The 20,227-nt window shown below is 38.7% G+C and overlaps 1 protein-coding gene across 1 annotated transcript; it reads right to left on the bottom strand.

The window, feature by feature from the left end:
* Positions 1-8,465: 8,465 nt before the first annotated feature.
* Positions 8,466-20,142, bottom strand: LOC122415992 (mitochondrial folate transporter/carrier). The gene is made up of 6 exons (XM_043428628.1): positions 19,616-20,142; positions 15,772-15,925; positions 14,954-15,206; positions 14,718-14,831; positions 14,231-14,376; positions 8,466-10,511 (listed from the first exon to the last, which is right to left on the bottom strand). The coding sequence occupies exons 1-6, from the start codon at positions 19,776-19,778 to the stop codon at positions 10,325-10,327; spliced, it is 1,017 nt and encodes a 338-aa protein (XP_043284563.1). The 5' UTR covers positions 19,779-20,142; the 3' UTR covers positions 8,466-10,324.
* Positions 20,143-20,227: the final 85 nt, after the last annotated feature.

Below are 20,227 nucleotides of genomic sequence, written 5' to 3'. Positions count from 1 at the left end.
GACTCGCTTTGGATTCGTCGCGCGAGAAAGAACTTTTTTCGCCGGAAGCGTCGATCCCTTCGCCAGAAAGTGCAGCGGGAAAACTTCAGAAATGCTGTAAATCGGTAAAACGACGGAAGAGAAAAGTCGATTAATCTTTTTCTACCTTTCGCACCCTCCGCCACTGATCCTGATTGGAATTTTCGCTGAAATTGATGTTCAGATCAGCGTAAAGACAATTGTTGTTCAAGAGCTGCGGGGGCGGTTCCATGGGCGGGGGGTTCGCTTCTTTCTTGTGTCTCAATCTCCGCTCGGTGCGATCCTGCCTCGTGCGCAACACCAGCATCACGTTTCGGTCCAGCATCGTTGAATCGCACGCGCGCTTTCGTATTCCCCACAGAATTTAATATTCTCGTTAAAAATAGTTTTTCTTTTTCAATTTATAGCGAAGAGATTCTCGACGGCAGATTGGGTCACTCGAGTAATCATTTCCTTCACCAGCGAACCGTCGGTTCCAAACCGAGTCAACAAAAAAAACACTTTTTCCAAGTTTTTCGGGTCCGATGTCGACGATTTTAGTGCCGGGGCTCTCCGAGCGTCGGTTTTGGCGGAACGAACGTAAATTCTTTGAACAAAATCACTCCCGCAGTTTCTATTGATCCGTCAAACTCGAATCGACTTCGGCAGCGCGTCGCTCCACCGAATGAGAACCGCGAGGGCAAAAGGGGGTAGAAATATGTTTCCGCGGAGGTTCCGATTCGCAAACACGATCGATCGACCCCCTCAACGAAAACGCTGCAAATGAGAATTGGAACGTGACACGCGAGCGTAGTAAATGTGACCGAATGTGGTCCAAGAGTACAAAGTCCCGCAATTTATTGGTCCAGCGGGGACGACGCCGCACTCGTTTATCGTCGCTCTTATTTATCGCGCGTATCGTGTCTCTTGTCGCGTAGTAGAGAAGCGAGTTAAAAGTGCGAGAGAATATATCAAATAAAAGGAGTTGAGTAAAGAATGAAAAAAGGTCGAAGGCGCCGCCGCGCGTCCGACTGCATCGGAGCAGCCACAGCTCGTCCAAGCTGCCAGACCCGAGGAAATGCTCCGTCATAAAAAGGGCACGGGCGCGCGAGAACTTTTCCTCGCGCGAGCACTCAAACATTGATAACGAGGAGAAGCATTCGGCCATCTCGTACGTCATTTGCGAGGAGTTTTTCTACCTCGAGAACTTTTCCCCACTTTTCATCGGCCAGAAAGAAACTCGTAGTTGTTCCCATTCGCTTGACGAACGCCGAGATTTCCTCGGGATTACAGCGATCGAATTCGACCGTCAGGATTTTCGTCAATCGCCCGATTACCCGATGCAGGTTCCTTTTTGTTGAAGGAAATTCCAACAGCAGGGGCGATTGCATCTCCTCGGAATGGGAAACAAATTGAAAGGATTTTTGTTCGCAGGAGCCTCACCCAATTTTTTTGACTCGTATAAATTATAAACATGCAAAAAGCTCGGCAAAAAGTGTTGAGCCTCAAAAATACACTCCTAAAATACACAAAAACCATTTTTTTAATATTTATTTTACTCAGTTTTCGTACAGAAAAATATGGAGGAGAAGACAGGTCAAAAAAATGGGTGGGCGCTGTTGATAAAATCTCCGGAACGGATGATCGGAGAAAAAAGTGGTCTTAGATTCAACTGGCTATGGCGCATATCACACGATTTTTTATTTTTTCAAAAACTACAAAATGGCGGCGATTCTTCCAAAAACTACGAAAAAGCACGTTTTTTTCATCGGTTTTTGCAAAAACAAAATAGTTGCGCTCAAAATTTCAAAATTCGTATGATGCGTTCTACAGCTACAGTCATAAAAAACATGTGGTAAAATTCTGGTAAGGATCGGTCGAATAGTTTCTTACAGATCTTTATAAAATTTTAGTACGTTGCTTTTAAATGTGTATACTTTCGAAAAATGCAGTAAAAAAATCGATTTTTTTTTAATTCTCATTAGGGTAGACCCCTTAATCGCTGTAAGAGAATATTTTCAAATATTCTTTGAAAACGCATAAAAATTAGATTTTATTTGAGCTTTTATTTTCGTGGAGATAAGAAAGTTTGAAAAAATTTCATAAAAATCCGAAATATTAATACGATCCCGGATCATTGAGCTGACAAGAATTTCCGGATGATTCTCAGTAGTAAAAAATGGCAATAAATCCGAAAATTCTTTCGACTGATTGCCATGTAGGTCAAAAAGTTTTGCGGTATTACGTGCTCGCTCCCGCGTCAAACTCATTCGTAATGTTTCGTCTCCGCAATTCCACAATCTCTCGTCGTCCGCACCAAAATGAAGTTAGCCAAGCATCGGCGTTTTTTGCATTCGCGACGATCGACGATAACGATTAATCGCGATTGTTTGGCCAGCGAGGAGCTTTCGAGCGACTATTTTCCATCGCGTTTCATTTCGTTCGCTAAATTTCAGGGAAAATGCTTGCAAAGTTTCTTGCCTAATAAAAATCAAAATTCCGAGCACGTGTCGTGTCTCATTAATCTCTCGAGTCGCACGTAATCAACGAAAAAGAGCGCGACTTTGACCCCGGCGATTTTCCCTCAATATCGAATAATTAGCAGTTTGCATTCGCAAATTATAACGAGATTATCGGGCGCCAGGCTGACGAAACGCGACATCAAATTTCCTCGATATCTTCGTCGCATTGGACGTGCTTAATTCGGGAGCGAAGTCGTCGTAGTATAAACTTCACATTATTCTGTGACGTCTTGTCGGCCAAGTTTTCAAGCACGACGATCACTGGCGCCCGCAATCTCAAAATTCTTTCGATACTTTTCATCGCGATTTTGAAAGCGGTCGAAACCGAAGCGAACCGACATTCCGGGCAGTTTGCCACAACGATACCGCGCTAATTACCATTGTTTGTAAAATTAAGAACGATTTACTTTTGTAAAACATTAACGACGCTTGTACCGCTCCACTGTTATCATTATTCGCGCAAAAGCTTTCAACGCAGTCTTATTTATCGCCACTATCTCGTCACAACACTCGCTGCCTCCATTGACATTTGTTTTCGACTAATTGTTCGATGACCTTGAGGATTTTTGAGAGCGACGCACAAAAATACCCTCGATCGTGACCGCCCAGCGATCCATCAATTTTTTCGAACTCTGCTCAACCGATTGCGTGGGACAATTGTGTTAAGAAAACTGAGATTCGAGAGTCCTGCGTGCAACTCGCCAAAAAGACTCATCGATTATCGCTCAATTACTCGACCCGCCCATCCAGATTCTTATCGAAATAAATGATGTCGGCTTAACGGGACCATGAAATCAGCCCCATCATAAAACGATAAAAACGGCGCAGACGGAATCCGAGAGTCGGATGAGCTGGACGGAAAGTTCATGCAGGATCAAACGGTCTCGATTGAAATAACTAAATTTATAGAATTTATGAAAAAATCGTTAAGCTACCTTCGATTAGACTAATTTTTACCAACTATTTTTTTACGAATGCAATCTCGACTAGTATTTATTTTTATACGCGAGAGATGAGGGAAATGTCAATTCGGGAATAAACCAAATTCACGAAATTCTTCATTTGTTTTTAGAATCGAATTTACCAGGAAATTCTCAAGTCACCTCCATTGGGACCAATTTTTCAAAAGTTTGTTCGAACCATTTTTTCCCAAGTGGAATCTCTCTCAACTTTTCAACGCGCGCGAGAACAAAAATGTCGATTTTACAGTTCAAATTCGATTAGTAAATGAATTTTTCAGTCCCATCGAAAATGAAGATTTTTGTCAATTTTAGAATGAAAATAAACCAACAAATGGTCGATTTGTTCGAGCGTCCTGACGAGCTATTCGAGTAAGTATTTCTCTACGATTTCACAGTACCAATTTCCTGAGCCTCATCGAGTCGAGCCTCCCCATCATGACGCGAAACCTCGACGGAGCGTGTGTCAGCTCCGCGCGAATAGTTGCACCGAATTTAGCCGAAAAATTCCCGACAAATGTTCACCGAGACACGCGAGAGATCCGTGCCCCTGTCACGGTCCTATCGACGTCTGCCTCGATACTATTTTGTTCCTTGTCCTCCGACAAGTTACTCGATTTATCGCGACAGGTGTCCGAACCAATTGCCACATATCTGCGTGTCTCCGGATTGGACGTAATAACCGCATACGTAGACAAACCAGCTCGTGTGATCGCGGACAAAAAGAAAAGGAGCTTGAAACTGGCCGGAAACAATTTTGATGCGTCGAAACGAAAGCGCGAGTGTAAAAACGATGGCAGGAAAATATTAACTCGACGGACGTTTCGTGACTCAATTTCGATCTCAAAACAACAAAAGTTTGCAGGCAAGTTTCTCAACTTTCTAAAATCGCTTTATCGAAATAATGTCAGTTTGGTTTTGACCGCGAACAAGATAAAAAAAAGGGAGAATAAAAGAAAAAATTAATATTGAAAAATTGAAGATGTTCGAAGGTCAGAACGAACAAAAATATGAACAACTTTCGTATTTTCGAAAAAAAAAACGGATTTCGATATAAAAAATCCAAGCTCCGAACAGCACGTGAGGCATTTCGAGATAATAAAAATCGAAGAACTCGCGTCTACGAGAGCGCGAGGTCCAACTCTGCAGTAACATTTGTTCAGGATTACGTCGATCGATCGGATTAAAGTTTTATTTTTGTACAGCAAGGGGAGACGTCATGACGTGAGAATGTGCTGGTCAAAAGTTGTGGGGACATTCCAAAACAGCTGTGAATGTAATTTGTTTCGACTTGGCGGAAGCTCGAGGTACGTCTACACACACATTGTGCTTCATTAAAGTAACCTCATTAGCATACGTCGATGACGACTCGAGTTACACCACACACGAGCAGAAAAACACGTTGGCGAATTTCTCGATTTTTCCATATCCACAAGATTTTTCTTTGACGACTTCCCTCGTTATTCAAAGTCTGAAAACTTCGCTTTGACACGCTTACCGAGGTCTGGAGAGTTCAGTAAAAAACGTTGAGTCAAGAGATCAAAGGATTCGACGAGAAAAAAAATTGTCATGAAATTGGGTTAGAAATTCGTTTCGTTGGAATAAAACAGCAAAAAATTATCACGATCGTCGTCCGATCAAATTTCGCCTGCATTACAAATAATAGTCAAAATGCGAAAGACGATCGTGGTCTCGTAGAATTTATCCATTTTTTTTATACGCACCAACATCTCGAGAAAGTTAAAAAAAAAAAAAAAACAAGCATCTTCCTACTGATCTCCCTATTTATCTTGGCTCGAGTCAAACATCGGATTTCCATTCTCACGATTGGCCGTATTGAGAGCCGTAAGTAAAACGAGATAGTGCGTAAAGAAAAGGGAGTTTATACGTCACACAATCTGCCCTGACAAACATCGATCGTAGCGCTCTCTTTCTGGCTTGTTTTTTTCCTCCCCCCTTATTTAATATACGTTGGCTCTTGCGTATATACAGATATGACGTGGGGTCTCGGTCTCTTCCCTTCGAAGCTTCCATGCAGCTCTTTCCTCGCCCCACAACAAAACAGATGAGCTGCTACGGGTACGCGGTAATATATAAAACAAGAGCGCAGTCTCGATTCGATAGGACAACTTTTCAACTCGCTCTTCTCCGCGCCTGCTACCTTAATACTATTTGTACAGCTTGCGACAGCGATTCGACACGAAATTCGATCTCACGCGTACGATTTCTCGATGGCAGTGAACTGGAATGTTGTATGTTTTGAAAAACACGTTCGATGGGATGAGAAACTTGGGAGAGTGGGAAATGACGTTCGAGCGAGCGACTTCGTGGTGTAGCGAACTTTGATGTTTTCTGTTCTACGATTAGAAATCATTTACAAATGATTTTCAACTTTTTACAATCTTCCAATCTTTCACGTACAAACTGACAGAAATTATTTCGTGCCCCCATTTTTTACAGTATGAAAAATTATAATTTTCTTGTCCCAGATCGAAGCTCAACACTCGATGGAAAAGATAAATGGCAAAAAAGATTCGCAGCTGTTGCTCGTTCTGCTTCACGTAGTAACGATTTACTAGTCTATAAACCTCGGATAAACAGATCTCTCACGTCGACGAAAAAGCGTTTTAACTGTTCTCATCACCATGTTTGAACGGGATAATGATAATTACGATGAGGAAGAAAAAAAAACAATGAAATAAATGAAAACAAAGGGAATGGAGAGAAAAGAAAATACTGAGAGAGCAGAAACTCTCCTCGGTCACTGAATCACGTGGACTCTCGTGAGTGCGTTCGATTAGCGCCACAAAGTCGAGACCACGTCGTCTCAGTATATATCTCTTCAGGGAGAGACACTCTCGATTAGATAAAAACCTTTCGCTATTTTATCTCAAGGAGGAAAAAAAGCGTAAATCTCTAGTATAAATAGATTGACGAAAATATTTGACGAGCTTGGGTATAAAAATGATAATTTAAATAAAAATAATCAATTGTTAATTTACCGATAAGCCTTATCGCAAAAAAACTATGATAAAAAAACTTCCACGTGGTCACGTGTCATCGTAAATACGTAAATAGATGTGAGAATGCGCGAATTTATGTTTGTGTATATTCAAATGACGATGTACGAGACCGTGCGCGTCTAACCGGCCTCTTGGCGGTTTCGCGAAGGAAGGGGCATTATATAGTCTGCTAAGCTTTGAAAGACAGCGCGCCAAAAACTATCCAACGATTGGATGCTTCGTTGCGAGTCGGCGGCTATGAAAAAGAAGCATCGAGTACGACGAAATTGTGAAAAATGCGGTGTGGAGGGTTAAACACTTACCATTTGTTGATGCTTGCACGCTCGCACTTTCGTTTTCTTCCCTTTGTGCACTACGCTCTCCCAAATATTTTTCTCACTTGTTTGTTTCGAACGCGAACTTCTCACAGCCGATGTCACCACAGCTGAACCCATTCAGCCATCTTGCTTTTGCTCACGAAAACGTGCGATTATCTTTAGCCGCGAGTAAGAGAAACCGAGAGGGCGAAAGAGAGAGAAAGAGAAAGAAAGAAAACACGCACGCGCCTCTTCGAGGGGAGGACGAGAGATTGAACGAAGATGCAGGATCGAGGAGAGGAGGGAAATTCGATTTCCAGTCGTTCTGTTCTCTTTTATTATTATGTAACTAAGAAAGATTTTCGCCTCTAAAAATTCCTCCCTCTCTGTCGTTTTTCTCTTGATCATGCACACTCTTATCACTATTTTTTATGCCTCTTGTCTCCGGCAAAAGAGCGACTGCGGGACTCACGAGATCGAGAAAGCCTCTATCGCGTGTGTACGTCTGTCGAACGGTCGCTCATCCTATTTCACAACACAAACGCCGGTTTCGGCTTTGCTCTATTTTCACGAACGACCGCACCGTGGCAGCACTCGACGGACGAGGAAGGCGAGGAGCGAGGTTTTTCGAAGCGTACACTTATCAGCCTCAATTGAGGGGTTCCCCAATTTACAAACTTTTATTTTATCAATTACAACACCAAAATATTGAGTACCGCGTCATTTGCAACTAATTTCGTGCATTCGTCAACAGAGTTCAAGATTTTGTCGCCCGCGATATTTCTTTGTACAATCCGACGAGCCCAAAAATCCGGAAATTCGTAACCACACTTTTTCGGACGAGACTCTGCCTTTGACCGGTAAATTACACCACTTCTTGAAAACAACTAACACATTATTTTTTTGTTTAACGGAGGATTGAAAAACCCGTTCGATGATAACCAATAATCGATTATTTCACGAAGAATCACCGACTGATTTCGTTGGTCCACTATTTGCTTAGCGGAATTTTATGACAACATTCGTAGCGTGTTCAAACGACGAATGCGAATTGACGTTTTTATATACGACCCATTACAGAATCAATTTTGATCCACTCCAAGTGCAAAAAAGTGTTTTTTTCACGAATTTTTTCGAATTCTTTTTATTCTGACAGTTTTATTTCGAATTGGATCTTGAGTCGTAATCGAATCAAATTTCAAATAATTTCCTTATTTTCGTTTTATTTCTGGCCAAAGTGAACTTTTTACTTGAATCGAACTCGTGATCAACTGTAAAAATCGAATGACACCGTCGATGGAGAACAAAACTTTTGAGCGATGTAACGACCCATCGAGACCCGAGTATACGAAGACTATGAAACCACAATAACTCCGCCGTAAGAGCCTGATATACATAGAGCACGTTACCGTTTCACCGAAACTTTCGTTTCGTATCGTACAGCAGATCCGGGCACGAAGAAAATGCCAGCGGCAACGGGCAATGCGGTGAAACAATAGAGAACGAGGTGGGGAGACGTAAGAAGTCAGAAAGTGAACGTCAGGCTTACACTTTCAGAACATACGTCGATGGAAAATAATCACTGCTAATGAGTAGATTAATCGATCCATTTGTAATTTGAGTAACTGGAACATTCGTTGATGTAGGTAAGGAGGATTTAAAAGTTCATTTACATAACTGATCGGTTTTATTTTTTTTCTCATTTGGCAAAGTTTGAATGAAAATTGCAATTTAAGAAGATTCTTGCCACTTACGTCATTGCATTCGGAAAAATCTGATAAAGTTTTGACGTTTCCAATTTGTACAAACGCCGTTGATACGCGATATTGAAATTATTTTTTTAGAGTCAAACTAATGAAAATATCATCGAACTCACTTTTCTTCAAATGTCAAAAATGTCCAGACTTTTTCGTTGAGCTTCCTTGAATTTTCTCACCGGAAACATTGACTGAAAACCTTGAACATTCGTTATCGATTGTCTCGTCGAAAATTGGGTGATTATTCTCGAGTTTATTTCTTTCAGCTAATAAAACCACTTTTTACTGTTGGTTAAATTGTGAAAAACACTTGAAAATTTGTAACTGCAGAAGTTAATGAAAGTTCATGAATAATTGCTGGAAAAGTTCGGTTTAATTAAGAAATTTGACATTGTAAACGAGAAATGAAGAGTCGTTCACGGCCACGATTTCCCACGGTAAGGAGATTCATTTGTTTCGTGTCAAAATCATAGTGCTTTCACAGCACGCAGGATCGAATGAAATACGATCGTCGATTGTCTCAGTTTTTACGTTTTTTATTTTTTTGTTTTTTTTTTTTATTTTTTACTATTGCTACAATTCTAACGCGTGTCGCACGATCGGGTACAGCGCTGCGATCTACCACTCTTCTAACAATCTTACGTGCTAATTACATCGAGATGTGAATTTTTTCCTCGTGGGCAATAATAATAAAGCGCTGAGACATCGAAAAAAAGGAAATGTTGCGGTAAGGTCGATTTGGAGGATTGAGAATTTACCGAAGACGCACATAGGCGTGTCGTGCGTTTATCATTTTAATGGATGAGGCGCTAAATTATTTGCTTCTTTAACTAAAACGTTGACGAAGAAAAAAAATAATGAAATTGTGGAAGGAATATCGAGAACAATAAATCTTTTAATCTTTAGAAAATCTTTTAGAAAATCGCTCAGAATCCCCATCAACTTCGATCATTAGAAAGATATTCATAATTCTTTATTTTTTACTTTTTTATATCTTGAAAAATCGACTTTTTTCATACGATTTTTCAGCACTGGGGAAAAACGCGTTTTTCCTGAGCCGTTTCAAGATGGGAGTAAATCATCAACATTCATGAAAACGTACTGTGAGCGAGAACGCAAAAACAAATGACATTCATACAATTATAGTCTCTACTTTGGCGAACCTTTTGTGGAAAGTGCGTAAGTACATTGATATTTGCATTTAGAACAATGTTCCAGTGAGCAAATGAGTTTTGACTCTAGGCGAAGAAATTTCACGGAATACTTAAGGGGAGCTTTCACACGTCGGTGGAACAAATTCCTCTTGCACGTTTCAAGTTGAGTGAGCTCGTATTCGATTGAAATTTATTTCAAAATCGATTCGCATGTCCACCTGAACTAGGAAAAAGAACGAATGGAATCTGTCATCTTTCGATTCGTTTTTCATTATTTTTCAAAAGCATCAGTAACATTGCAAGAATTTATCGATTTGAAGTTTCCGAGTGAAAATTTAGTCGGAAGAGTTGTTTCAATATTTTTTTGGTGCTCCTTCGTTTGGAGAAACTTATTTTTAAAAAATGCAAGCGATCAAGTCTTGAATTGTCATTCCCTTCTGTTCAGATATTCGTTCACTTTTTCTTGACGAACGAAGAACGAAACGTCGCAATGGTTGTTTCTAAGTTGTGCTGATTATTTCGTCGGTCAATCTTGAATCGACAGAGCACACAAAAGCTAACGATGGGAAAGCACAACATCCATCAACGGCAAAATGTGCTAAGGAATAATTCCGTTTCACAGTTTCACAGTTTTCACAGGAATCGGACTCGTGGCTTTAATTTCTTCGGCGTCTGGGATTTTCTTGATTGCCAGGAGTGCGTGGGACACGTGCTCGTACGTTACGAACGTAATGACTGTTGCCGGTACGACTCTCGACAAGTTGACACTCAAACCCTTGTAAAATCCGATCGCGCCTTCACCCCTGCAAAAAACCACCAGCAATACGATTTTTTTATTTGATGAAAGGATAAATCTGGAGATTTATACGCGTTTACGTAAGTTTAAACTGACACTCGAACCACCCACGACTCTGATCATCGCTTTTTTTCGTGGCGGTGATTTAACGAGAATAATTGTCAATGGGACGATGCGAAATCTTTGTGTGCACACTCTGATCACTGCGCCACTGCAAGAGAGATCAAAAACCCAAAAAAAATCGAGGCCATCGGGACCCACGATTTAGCGATTCTCAGAAAATTAATCATTTTTATTTCCTCGAAAACGTTCCCAGGTTCGGTAGACGTAGCAGTGGACAAAAACATCGATGAAAATGACGAACGATGAGAACAAGAGAAACATAGAAACGGTACTGCTGGTGATTTTTTTTTCATTCGCTTTGTTTCCTCGTCCACTTACGTTTCCACAAACAAAAAAACACGATTTTCGCCTTCCATTCACACTAAATAATAAGAAACAGGAAGCTCCGTCGATAACATTAGGTTTTGTATCTTAACACTGTGAACAATGGACCAGCCACTGCATTTACAGATTAACATATTCATTTTTTTCGCATTTATTTATCTACGAGAATAGTAGCACACATTTGAAGAAGAGAGGAAAAATAAAATAAGATACAGTTCCATGGAGGAAATGCTGTCATGTAATTCGGATGATAGAGATTTCGAGTTATTCCCTCTTTTTTCTCATTCATCTTTCGTTCATTATTCATTATTCGATTCTACTGAGAATAATTATCTCGTCAACTGTGACAACGAAATCCCCTCATTCCTTATTCGAACAATAATTATTTTCTTCGTGAAATTCTCTCCGCACACTGAATACTTGATTCTGCCATTTCGTATTTCGTAATATGATCAAACGCCGTTCACTCGTTCACAAAGCAAAACTTTAAGGAGGATTTGGCCTTTCTTCAAATTGTTGGAAAAAGTCTTGCGATTTTTTATTTGAAATTGGACAAACATTTTTCGTATTCGAAATCCTCCTTTGAATTAAAGAAAAGTGGTGATAGAATCGTTACTTCGAAATCTAAAAAGTCCTATGTACAGTAAAGAAGGCTCGTGCATAAATTAAATTCGTTCTAGTATTTACAAATTGCGTTAGAGACGAATGAGTGACCCTCGAAAATTCCACTTCGCTTTTATCCACCTTTTCCATAGATTTTTTCTCTTTTTATTAAATACACGAAGATCTCGAAGAAAATTTCGTCAATATTTTTCAATAATTATATGAAGGATTTGAAAAGATTGTGAAAGTATAAAAAACAATAAGAATTCGTGAATTATAACAGCGTTTCACGCGTCAAGCAATGAAGTGCATCGCGTTATTATTCTCGAGATATTTGAGAGGAGCATTTTGAAGATTTGACGAATGGGGGGACACAATTATCGAGTGTGGTCGATGTACATTATTTTGGTCTGCCAAATCACAAAAATTCATTTCTCCTTGACTTTGGCCTTAACAAAAAGAAACGTTCGTCGCTGTATATTAGCTTAAAATTATTTCACTCATTCTACTGAATCATTAGCAGACAACCATTCGAATTTGCCTTTTTCCCCGTATAAACGAAAGCGTACTCGAAACGTCGTTTTTCTCACTTTTACTTCAAATTTTTAATTATTTTTCTCTCCATCACCGTTCGCCATTTCATCATTTTCACGTTGAATTTTGCTTCGAAAATGCAAGTATACGTGGTCAAGAAAACGTTGCTGAGTCTAAATTTGGACGAATATCAGAAGCTTGCTTTTTACTCTGACAATAAACAAAAGCTGCTGTTTCCTCATCAGCAATTTTGGAGGCGATGCACCAATAAAATTCGTTTTTTTTCCTACCGATCATATTTTACATCGATTTTTTCAATCCAAGTTTTATGGCATTCGAAATAAATTGCGATGTTGGAGCAACTCTGTAAATAAACCAGGACCGTAAATAATCAACAAGATTTTTCTCCTGTTTTTTATGCGCGAAATTCCAGCATTTTCATTTTCAACCAATTTTCACAAAGGTCAGACCGAACATCGGCCTCCAAACGCGACTATAAATAATTATTTATAAAAAAAACTTTGACGAAATTTTATTCGAACTGCAGGATAAAAATGAAGTTCAGAAATGGAATCAGCAGCCTCGAAAACCCTCGGGAACAAATATTTTTATATTCTGTTGAATAATTTGCTTGCATCAGTTTTATCACGTAAACAGAAAAAAGTTTACCAGTCAACCGGTAAAATGGTTTTCGATCGAATTGTAGAGTTGCAACGATATTAAATTTCTCAATGCGACTGCTATTCAATCAGAGCACAAAGCATCCACTCGACCTTTTGTTTTCACAAAGTTCGACCTTTCCCATTGAGTATTTTAAAGAGGATTGTAACGCGATAGCACGATTCGGAACAGTGTAAAAACGACAATATCGTTATACGACCGTTCGAACTAGTGACAAACTTTCGTGTTAGTGTTTGAAAAGATAAAAACAGATAATGAACAATGAGCTCTCGAGGAGACCAAAAACTAAAGATACATCCAACGACGAAATTTTGTCCACTTGTCAAACGATGTTTCGGAACTGGTAAAAAGAGAATACCGTGAAAAAGTGATAAATAACAGTAATCGAGAGAGAAAAAACAACGAAGAAGCGTACAAAAGTATTAAGATCGAAAAAAATTTCGTACCGAACCAGAGAACGTTGCCCCCCGAATCGTTTAACTTCCAATCAGAGACTTAACGATAAAAGTTTTGATTGTTTTTTGCATTTCTTTAACGTTTTTTTAGTGGCTCTTAATGTCAAATATCTTGAGCACGTTTAACGTTGCGTAAGCAAAACGAGAGATGAAAAATTCTCGTAACTCCGAGGTACGAAATGAAATTTCGAATAAATAATTAGCGATCGATGAAAAATCATCTCGGACATTTGCGTAAACAATTTCTCGTTAATCTTTTTAAAAACATACAAACCAGTGAATAAAAAAGCTTCGTTGAAAAAAAAAGCAGTTATAACCTCGTGTCACTGAAAAATAAACGTCGTAGAAATAGAGACGGTACGATATAAATTTTTCCGGTAACGTCGTAGCCTAACATACATTGATAATCAGTGATTTATTCGAAATAACGTAATTGATAAATTGAGCCGATAATCCCCGTTTTTTTTGTGTCCGGGTTGTGTTTTTACTAGTCTTTTGTATGTTCATTTTTCATTGTTTTTCTTCATATTCATGAAAGGACACAGTCGCGAGATATCTCGCCGTAAGCACGTGGCAGAAGCATTCAGGAAAGTCTAGTTCGGTTTCCGAACAAAAGAGTAACGTAGCGGTGATGTCAGCGAATAGAGAAAGAGAAAAAACATCGTTAAAGTTTCTTGTTTGTTTAATACTGATTTGCATCTGCCCAAATGGAAAAATTAGTCTGACATTGGTGTGAGAGTAGAAACCAAAAGATTCGGCGTCAGATCAACTTGTTTTGATTCAAAGATATCAAAATCAACAGGTGAATCCTTCCGCCACGATTCTCTCATCTAAATCGTTAGCTCGAATATCTAAGGTTCTGTTTATCTTCTTGATCGATTTAACGAGAGATTCTCAGACGCCATGGGTAAATTTCTCATAAATAATTATAATCAAACATATATTCGGCGTCACGTGCACAAGGTAGGGTGATAAGCCTTTATAAAAACCCCTTATTCCCTCTGACCTCCATGTCAACTGTATGCAGTGCCACGTCCCTCGATAATCGTGGTGATGATCTTGCAATCGTGCTCTCACCACCTGATACGGATACGTCGATGCTGCCGCTATCAGTTTTGATATCGCCGCGAAAACAATATATTCCGATGTGCCCTGTTGACATTTTTTCAATTTATTTTCATCACGTATTTCTCATAAGTCAAACCAATGATTAATCAACATGTTCCACCATTGAAAAATATCGTGGCTGTCATAATTTCAGCTTTCTGCAAAATATTTTGAGATTTCGCTGTTACGAATAATTGCGATACATTTTTTTATCAACAAGATATCATTTTTTTTTGTTTTGAGGAACGAGGTTCGGTTTCGAATAACTTCAAAATTAGGTCAATTCAATAAGAATGATGAATGATAGTTTATAGTGGAAAATAATGCAGATTAATCGTTACGAGGACAAATTTTGAGATGAATTGATTGGCTCGAAAGAATCTTACCATTTTAGTGTCAATGGGCAATAACCGATATTCATTATACTTGTTCTTCATCTCCTCGTACGTCATGAACTGTATAGCTCCGTGAGAAACACCAAACATTCCAGGAACTAAGCCCTAGGATAAGGAAGAAATAAAATTAATAAGAATCGCTCAAAAATGGGGAAATGTCCCAGTCTAAACGTGAAATACTAAGAATGTTTGGTTTCTGAATGTTTGGAATGAATTATAGAACTCACTTTGTACAAGCCTCTGACACCTTCGGTTTTGTAGATTTTTTTCAGTGCATCTGTCAGACCGCTGTACCTCTTTGATTCCGCGAGGTGAACGTCGTCTTTGTATTGCAAACACAGTCTAGTTTTCACGACCCAAATTGGATTGGTCAATAAGAGCGTCAGGACACCGGCATTCGCTGCACAAACCATGTGCAGCGTTGGTCCCAGTGGTTTTTTTGCATTTCCACCTTGCACCGATGTTTTTATGTAGTTATAACTGTAAAAAAGAAACAAATAATTCCCATTAAAATTAACAACCTTATGAGATCATTGAAACATGAATTTAACGAGATTGCTCAGTTGACGGTGCATTATTATTAACTTTTCTTTGAGACGATGGGTCATTTTTGCACAAATAATGCCAAATGTCTCAATTTTTTTTTTTTTTTAATAAGTTTTCCTGAGTACCTTCGCGGTTGATAATTTCGAATATACTAGAAATTGGAAATAACGTAGATTTCAGTCAAATTCTAACTTTTCTGGAAATACAACATTTTATATTAATTTATCGAATAGTTTTCCTTCATACTTTCCAGATTTTCAGATTGTATACACATTAAAGAATGCTTCAAGTATTTTTTGTGCCTGAAACATGCGCAGCAACGTTAGTCAATAGGAAAAAGTGGAATTAAATGATAATTACAGGCTCCGCCGTCAATATGAACTCTGTAGGAAATTCAAATTTACATATAAAAGTGATGATTAATCATTGAATCAAGTTTTGTTTTAATTAACAATTAGACTTGAAATCTCATCCAAGGTGATTGATGTTAAATGCTTACAAATAGAAATAAAGACCCCACGAGCATCCTGAGCCCAGTACGTTTGGTATGACACCCCTGTAAAGTCCCCGCAGTCCTTCAACTTTGATGATTTCAGTCATGGCATTTCTGAGGCCCGTGTATTTCGGTGCTGTCGTCGTGAGGCCATCGTTGACTGAATTATCATGTAAGTAAAGAACAAAAAACAACAATTTATAACTGGGAATCACTGTTATTCTTATCTGTGAGAAAAAATTGATATGGTATTGATACGAGCTACACGAGTTTCATTTCCTTGATTAATATCTAGCGATAAGACAATTTGTTCGGCTCAAGCATCTCTCGTTCAACCATTCCACAGACATAGAAAATTCAATTGATGAAAAAAGTAATAATTAAAAACATTATCGATTCAAAGAATATTTTCAATTATTGTAATTTGAATGAATTTCAATTCTTTCATTGCAAAGAAAATTGATAATTGAAAATACTTTTTTTTTAAATTATTTATCAATTATTTCATCGAAATCTGTAACTTGTAACAAGTTTAGCACATTTTATATCATAAAATTTCGTTTCAATAGAAATAATTAACCTCAAAAAATGCTTTTTTCATATACAATGTTTCCTCAATTTGAAATAATTGAGAAGTCTAACGAAAAATATGTAGAGAAATTGACAGAAATTATCGGATCTACGAGCAGAAAGGATTTCTTCATTCTCCTCGACAACGATCGTGACTCACTTTCACCAGAGTCTCTCACCTTCGCAGGAACAGAAACTACATTTTTCCACGTTCTATCACAGGCAGTCGCTATCTTTTCATTTTTTTTCCTCGTCGATCATCAATAATCAACGATGTAAAACGATGACGAAAGTCAACGATCTTGAGATATTTCACGAAAATAGAAAGTTCAATAGTCATGGAATTATTGATGTTTGTGTATTTCGGTCCAATATTTTCTGGGTCACTTTGGCTCGTCGGAGGGAAAAAAAATATTGACAAGGTCAAGGACCGATCCAGACGAACCGGAATATCCCCGGCTCAATGTATGTGCATATTTTCATACGCTCACGAATTCACTCGAACTCGGCGCACGTGATTTTCCCCAGTTAAGTCAGCTGGTCGTCGTTCTCGCGTCGTTTCTGACGCAATTCACGGAATTCCTTCGCGATTTGATCCACAGCCAAAATATATTACGACTGACAAAAACTGAATTTTCAACACTCGGAAAAATGATGAAATCTCAAACTTTGTAATTACTTTTTACACATAAACCAATTACGATATTTTTATTCAATGCGACGTACGTCAGATTCTACCAAACCGCACACGAACCTTATTCCGATGTTCCCGTTTTCGTACGAAGATTTAAAAATAGTCCACGCGTTGCAGCCTCGATCGCATAAATATTCATTGCTCGTTTATTTATTCATAATAGTTTCATTAAACTCACCTGTAAAATATTCACAATCGTCTAAAAATAATATAATCATATTTTTACGTTATTTGTTTATTATATTGTTTTTACGATTTTCTTCATTTTCAAAGAGCCCCGAAATGAATCCAATTTGAGATCGAAACTTTTCTCACTTTTCCAAGCTCGCTAGAATAGGAAACGAGGGAAACGGCGTGTGTGTATTCCATTATGAAGAATCTATTTCGAGATTACGAGTTATAAGTGAATAAATAAATAATCAAAAATGAGAAAAACAAAGCGCGAATATCGAGGAAGAAACACGTGGTGCATTAACCATTCCTCCTTTTATCTTTTCGCGCCGTGCAAAGTTCAGGTTTCCAGACAATTGCAGCAAGAGAAAAATGATTTATCACTAACGAACACAAAAACATTTCAACGGATGAAAATCGACGTGACTGGAACGGAGCACCTTGTTCAATTATTTCAGCAAACAACAAAAAAATAAGCGATTTATCATTCGCTTTGAATTACGATTATTCAATCGATAAAAAACAGAATATCGATTCCTATAGTGTTGAATGGTGCACGTCGGAGTCGATTCCGAGCTTGAAATATCACGTTTCTACAATATCGGTTTTAATCACCTCTCAATGTTATCGGAGCCCTAATTCTGTCGCTTTTGTTGGTCAAAACGTTTCCGAGCGAACAATGGACGCTCCCGCAACTATTTTTGACAGGGTACAGCTCCGAGCATTGAATTCGTTCCCAGCCGCCACAATTTCATTGAATTTTTATTATTCGTATTCATACAACCGTGAAAAATTCGATGAATTGTTTTTCAATTTATTTTTCCATATTTCATAATCAATCGCGCGTTTATCGCAATTATTTATTCGACGAAATATTGTGGAAACGCAAAAAAACCAGACAGCCTCGTCAATACTTCGAACCTCCGAAAAACAGTGACTTTGTTCATCTTCTTCACTAGCGAAAATAAACTGCACATAACCTCTATTGAAAAACGAAAAATTACCAAGACTCGATGCGAGTATTATTAGAACAAGATATTTTGAGTTGAAACTACAAGTTCAGATAACGAGGAAAATGAAAACAGTTTTCAAGTTCGAATCGCGATCTCCTGTCATTGACTCAAAGCCACGTGCCGCTCTCGCATTAATATGTATTTTTTTATTTCACACCTTCGAGGACGTACGAGAATCGATGTCAGTGCTGTAAATTTTTAATAATTGAAAATTGTTTCCACTCCGATGAAGTTGAGAAGAAAATAGATGAATCTCCAGATCCTGGCTAAAGCGAAAACTGAAAATTGGTCTTGCTATATTTCCGTCTTTCGTGTCAATCAAAAAGCAGATGATGAAATTCAGAAATTATTATTCTATTTTAGAATCGGCCAAACGTTTTGCTAAAGTAAAAGGCAAATGATGGTTAAGAAGAGTTCTGTTGGAAACGAAGATTTAACCTCAATCTTCCGCGCGTAAACATATCTCTACTCGGGAAAAAAAAGTACAGACATTTCATTGAACTCTGGATAACCCTCGAGTTAGATAACCAATATTTTTCGTAAGACTTTCCATGGGCCGAACTCGTCTCTTCGAACCACGAGCCCATGAAAAAAATGGACTTTTTCGAATGTTCAAGTCGACGAAAATCCGCCATTTCGATTTTCACGCAACAAATATATGATATGATTGAAATACAGAAAACGTGATAACGAAAGAAGAATCGATTCGGTGAGGGTTCGTGAGAGAATTCAAGATTTTTCAATTTTTTAGGTTGGTGCGTTGAGGTTAGGATTAGCGCGGTCGATTCAATTTGCACTGAACGTTCTAACAATCGTCATAAAATAATTGGGAATCGAGATAAAGTCGTGCAAAAAGAAGGCAAATGAATGGATATCGCCATGCATGATCGACGAGAGTTCTTGAAATTTTTCGGTATTGATTTTTCTTAGTTCACATTTACAAAATAATGCGAAACGAAAATGACGTAGCATTTGGTGAAAATAGTGAAAAAAAATGTTTCGTCTATCCGTTACACGACACTAATCAATCCGAAAGAGTCACATGGGCCCGGAATACCCGAAATATCTTACTATATAAGCACGTACGCATATATAGCCAGATATGTATATCCGCTATCAAGGGTATACATCACTTGCCCAATGTCGTCAAGTGACAAAGAACTCACGTGCAAAGACGAAAAAAAGTTTCCGGGTTGGCAATCGCTAGTCCGAGTATCGTGTTTTAAAAAAGACAAAATTATATAAAAATCAGAAAATTTTGGTTGTCTAGAGACGTCAGTTCACGATGATTCAACGTGGAATTGGAAACGATTTCGCACAAAGTATATATTCTTTCTTATTTCGAAAGCCATATTGTTAATCATTTTTTCATCATTCGATATGTAGCGAATTTTGGACTAACCTGCGAATCGAATTTTGATGAGATCGAGAGGATGCAGCATAAGGGTGGACACAACGCCACCCGATATACCGGCGACAAAGTGCTCGTACTTGAGGGCACTGAGTACAGGGAAAAAGCGTGGTGCACCAGCGCTCGCTGTACTCGTTGTTTTAATTGTCGACATTTTACGTTCACTTGCGCCGGACGACGATGATGACGACGTCGTCGTCGACGACTGTTCACCGTTCGTTACCGGGATTTTGTAATCACCAAAAGCATCCTTATTCTCACTAGCGAGACTCGTGATGACTCGTCGACATATTCATGTTACAAACTTGACGCGTACCGAAACTACTGAAAAACTCTTGTTTTGCCTCCTGTTCTTTGCGTCTTCTTTCTTTTTATTTGGGTCTTGAGTTGACGGTGGATTAGCTCGAGGATGATGTTACGAGTGCACGTCTGCGTGGATATTCACTGCACTGTCGAACTATTACGCAATCCTACGAAACGTTGCGTACGCCGTCCGCCGCCATACTAAGTCTCTCGTTCTCATCTTCATTCTTTCTCGGGATTCTCTTCCGCAGTATTATTTTACTACACTGCAGCAGGGCTGGCAACCTCGACAGATCAAAT

Source organism: Venturia canescens, chromosome 9 (genome assembly GCF_019457755.1).
Source record: "Venturia canescens isolate UGA chromosome 9, ASM1945775v1, whole genome shotgun sequence".
In the NCBI taxonomy this organism is placed as follows: domain Eukaryota; kingdom Metazoa; phylum Arthropoda; class Insecta; order Hymenoptera; family Ichneumonidae; genus Venturia; species Venturia canescens.
The sequence above is the reverse complement of the archived record's forward strand: the minus strand, read 5'-3'. Positions and strand labels throughout refer to the sequence as shown.

Bases quoted from the DNA above. Each gene is read 5' to 3' on its own strand.
- LOC122415992 (XM_043428628.1), bottom strand. From the start codon at position 19,778: ATGTCGACAATTAAAACAACGAGTACAGCGAGCGCTGGTGCACCACGC. The intron at 15,207-15,771 runs GTAAGCATTTAA...TCTTTTTTACAG, and splicing joins TGGGGTCTTTATTTCTATTT to TTATAACTACATAAAAACAT. The intron at 14,832-14,953 runs GTGAGTTCTATA...TCCTTATCCTAG, and splicing joins GTGTCAGAGGCTTGTACAAA to GGCTTAGTTCCTGGAATGTT.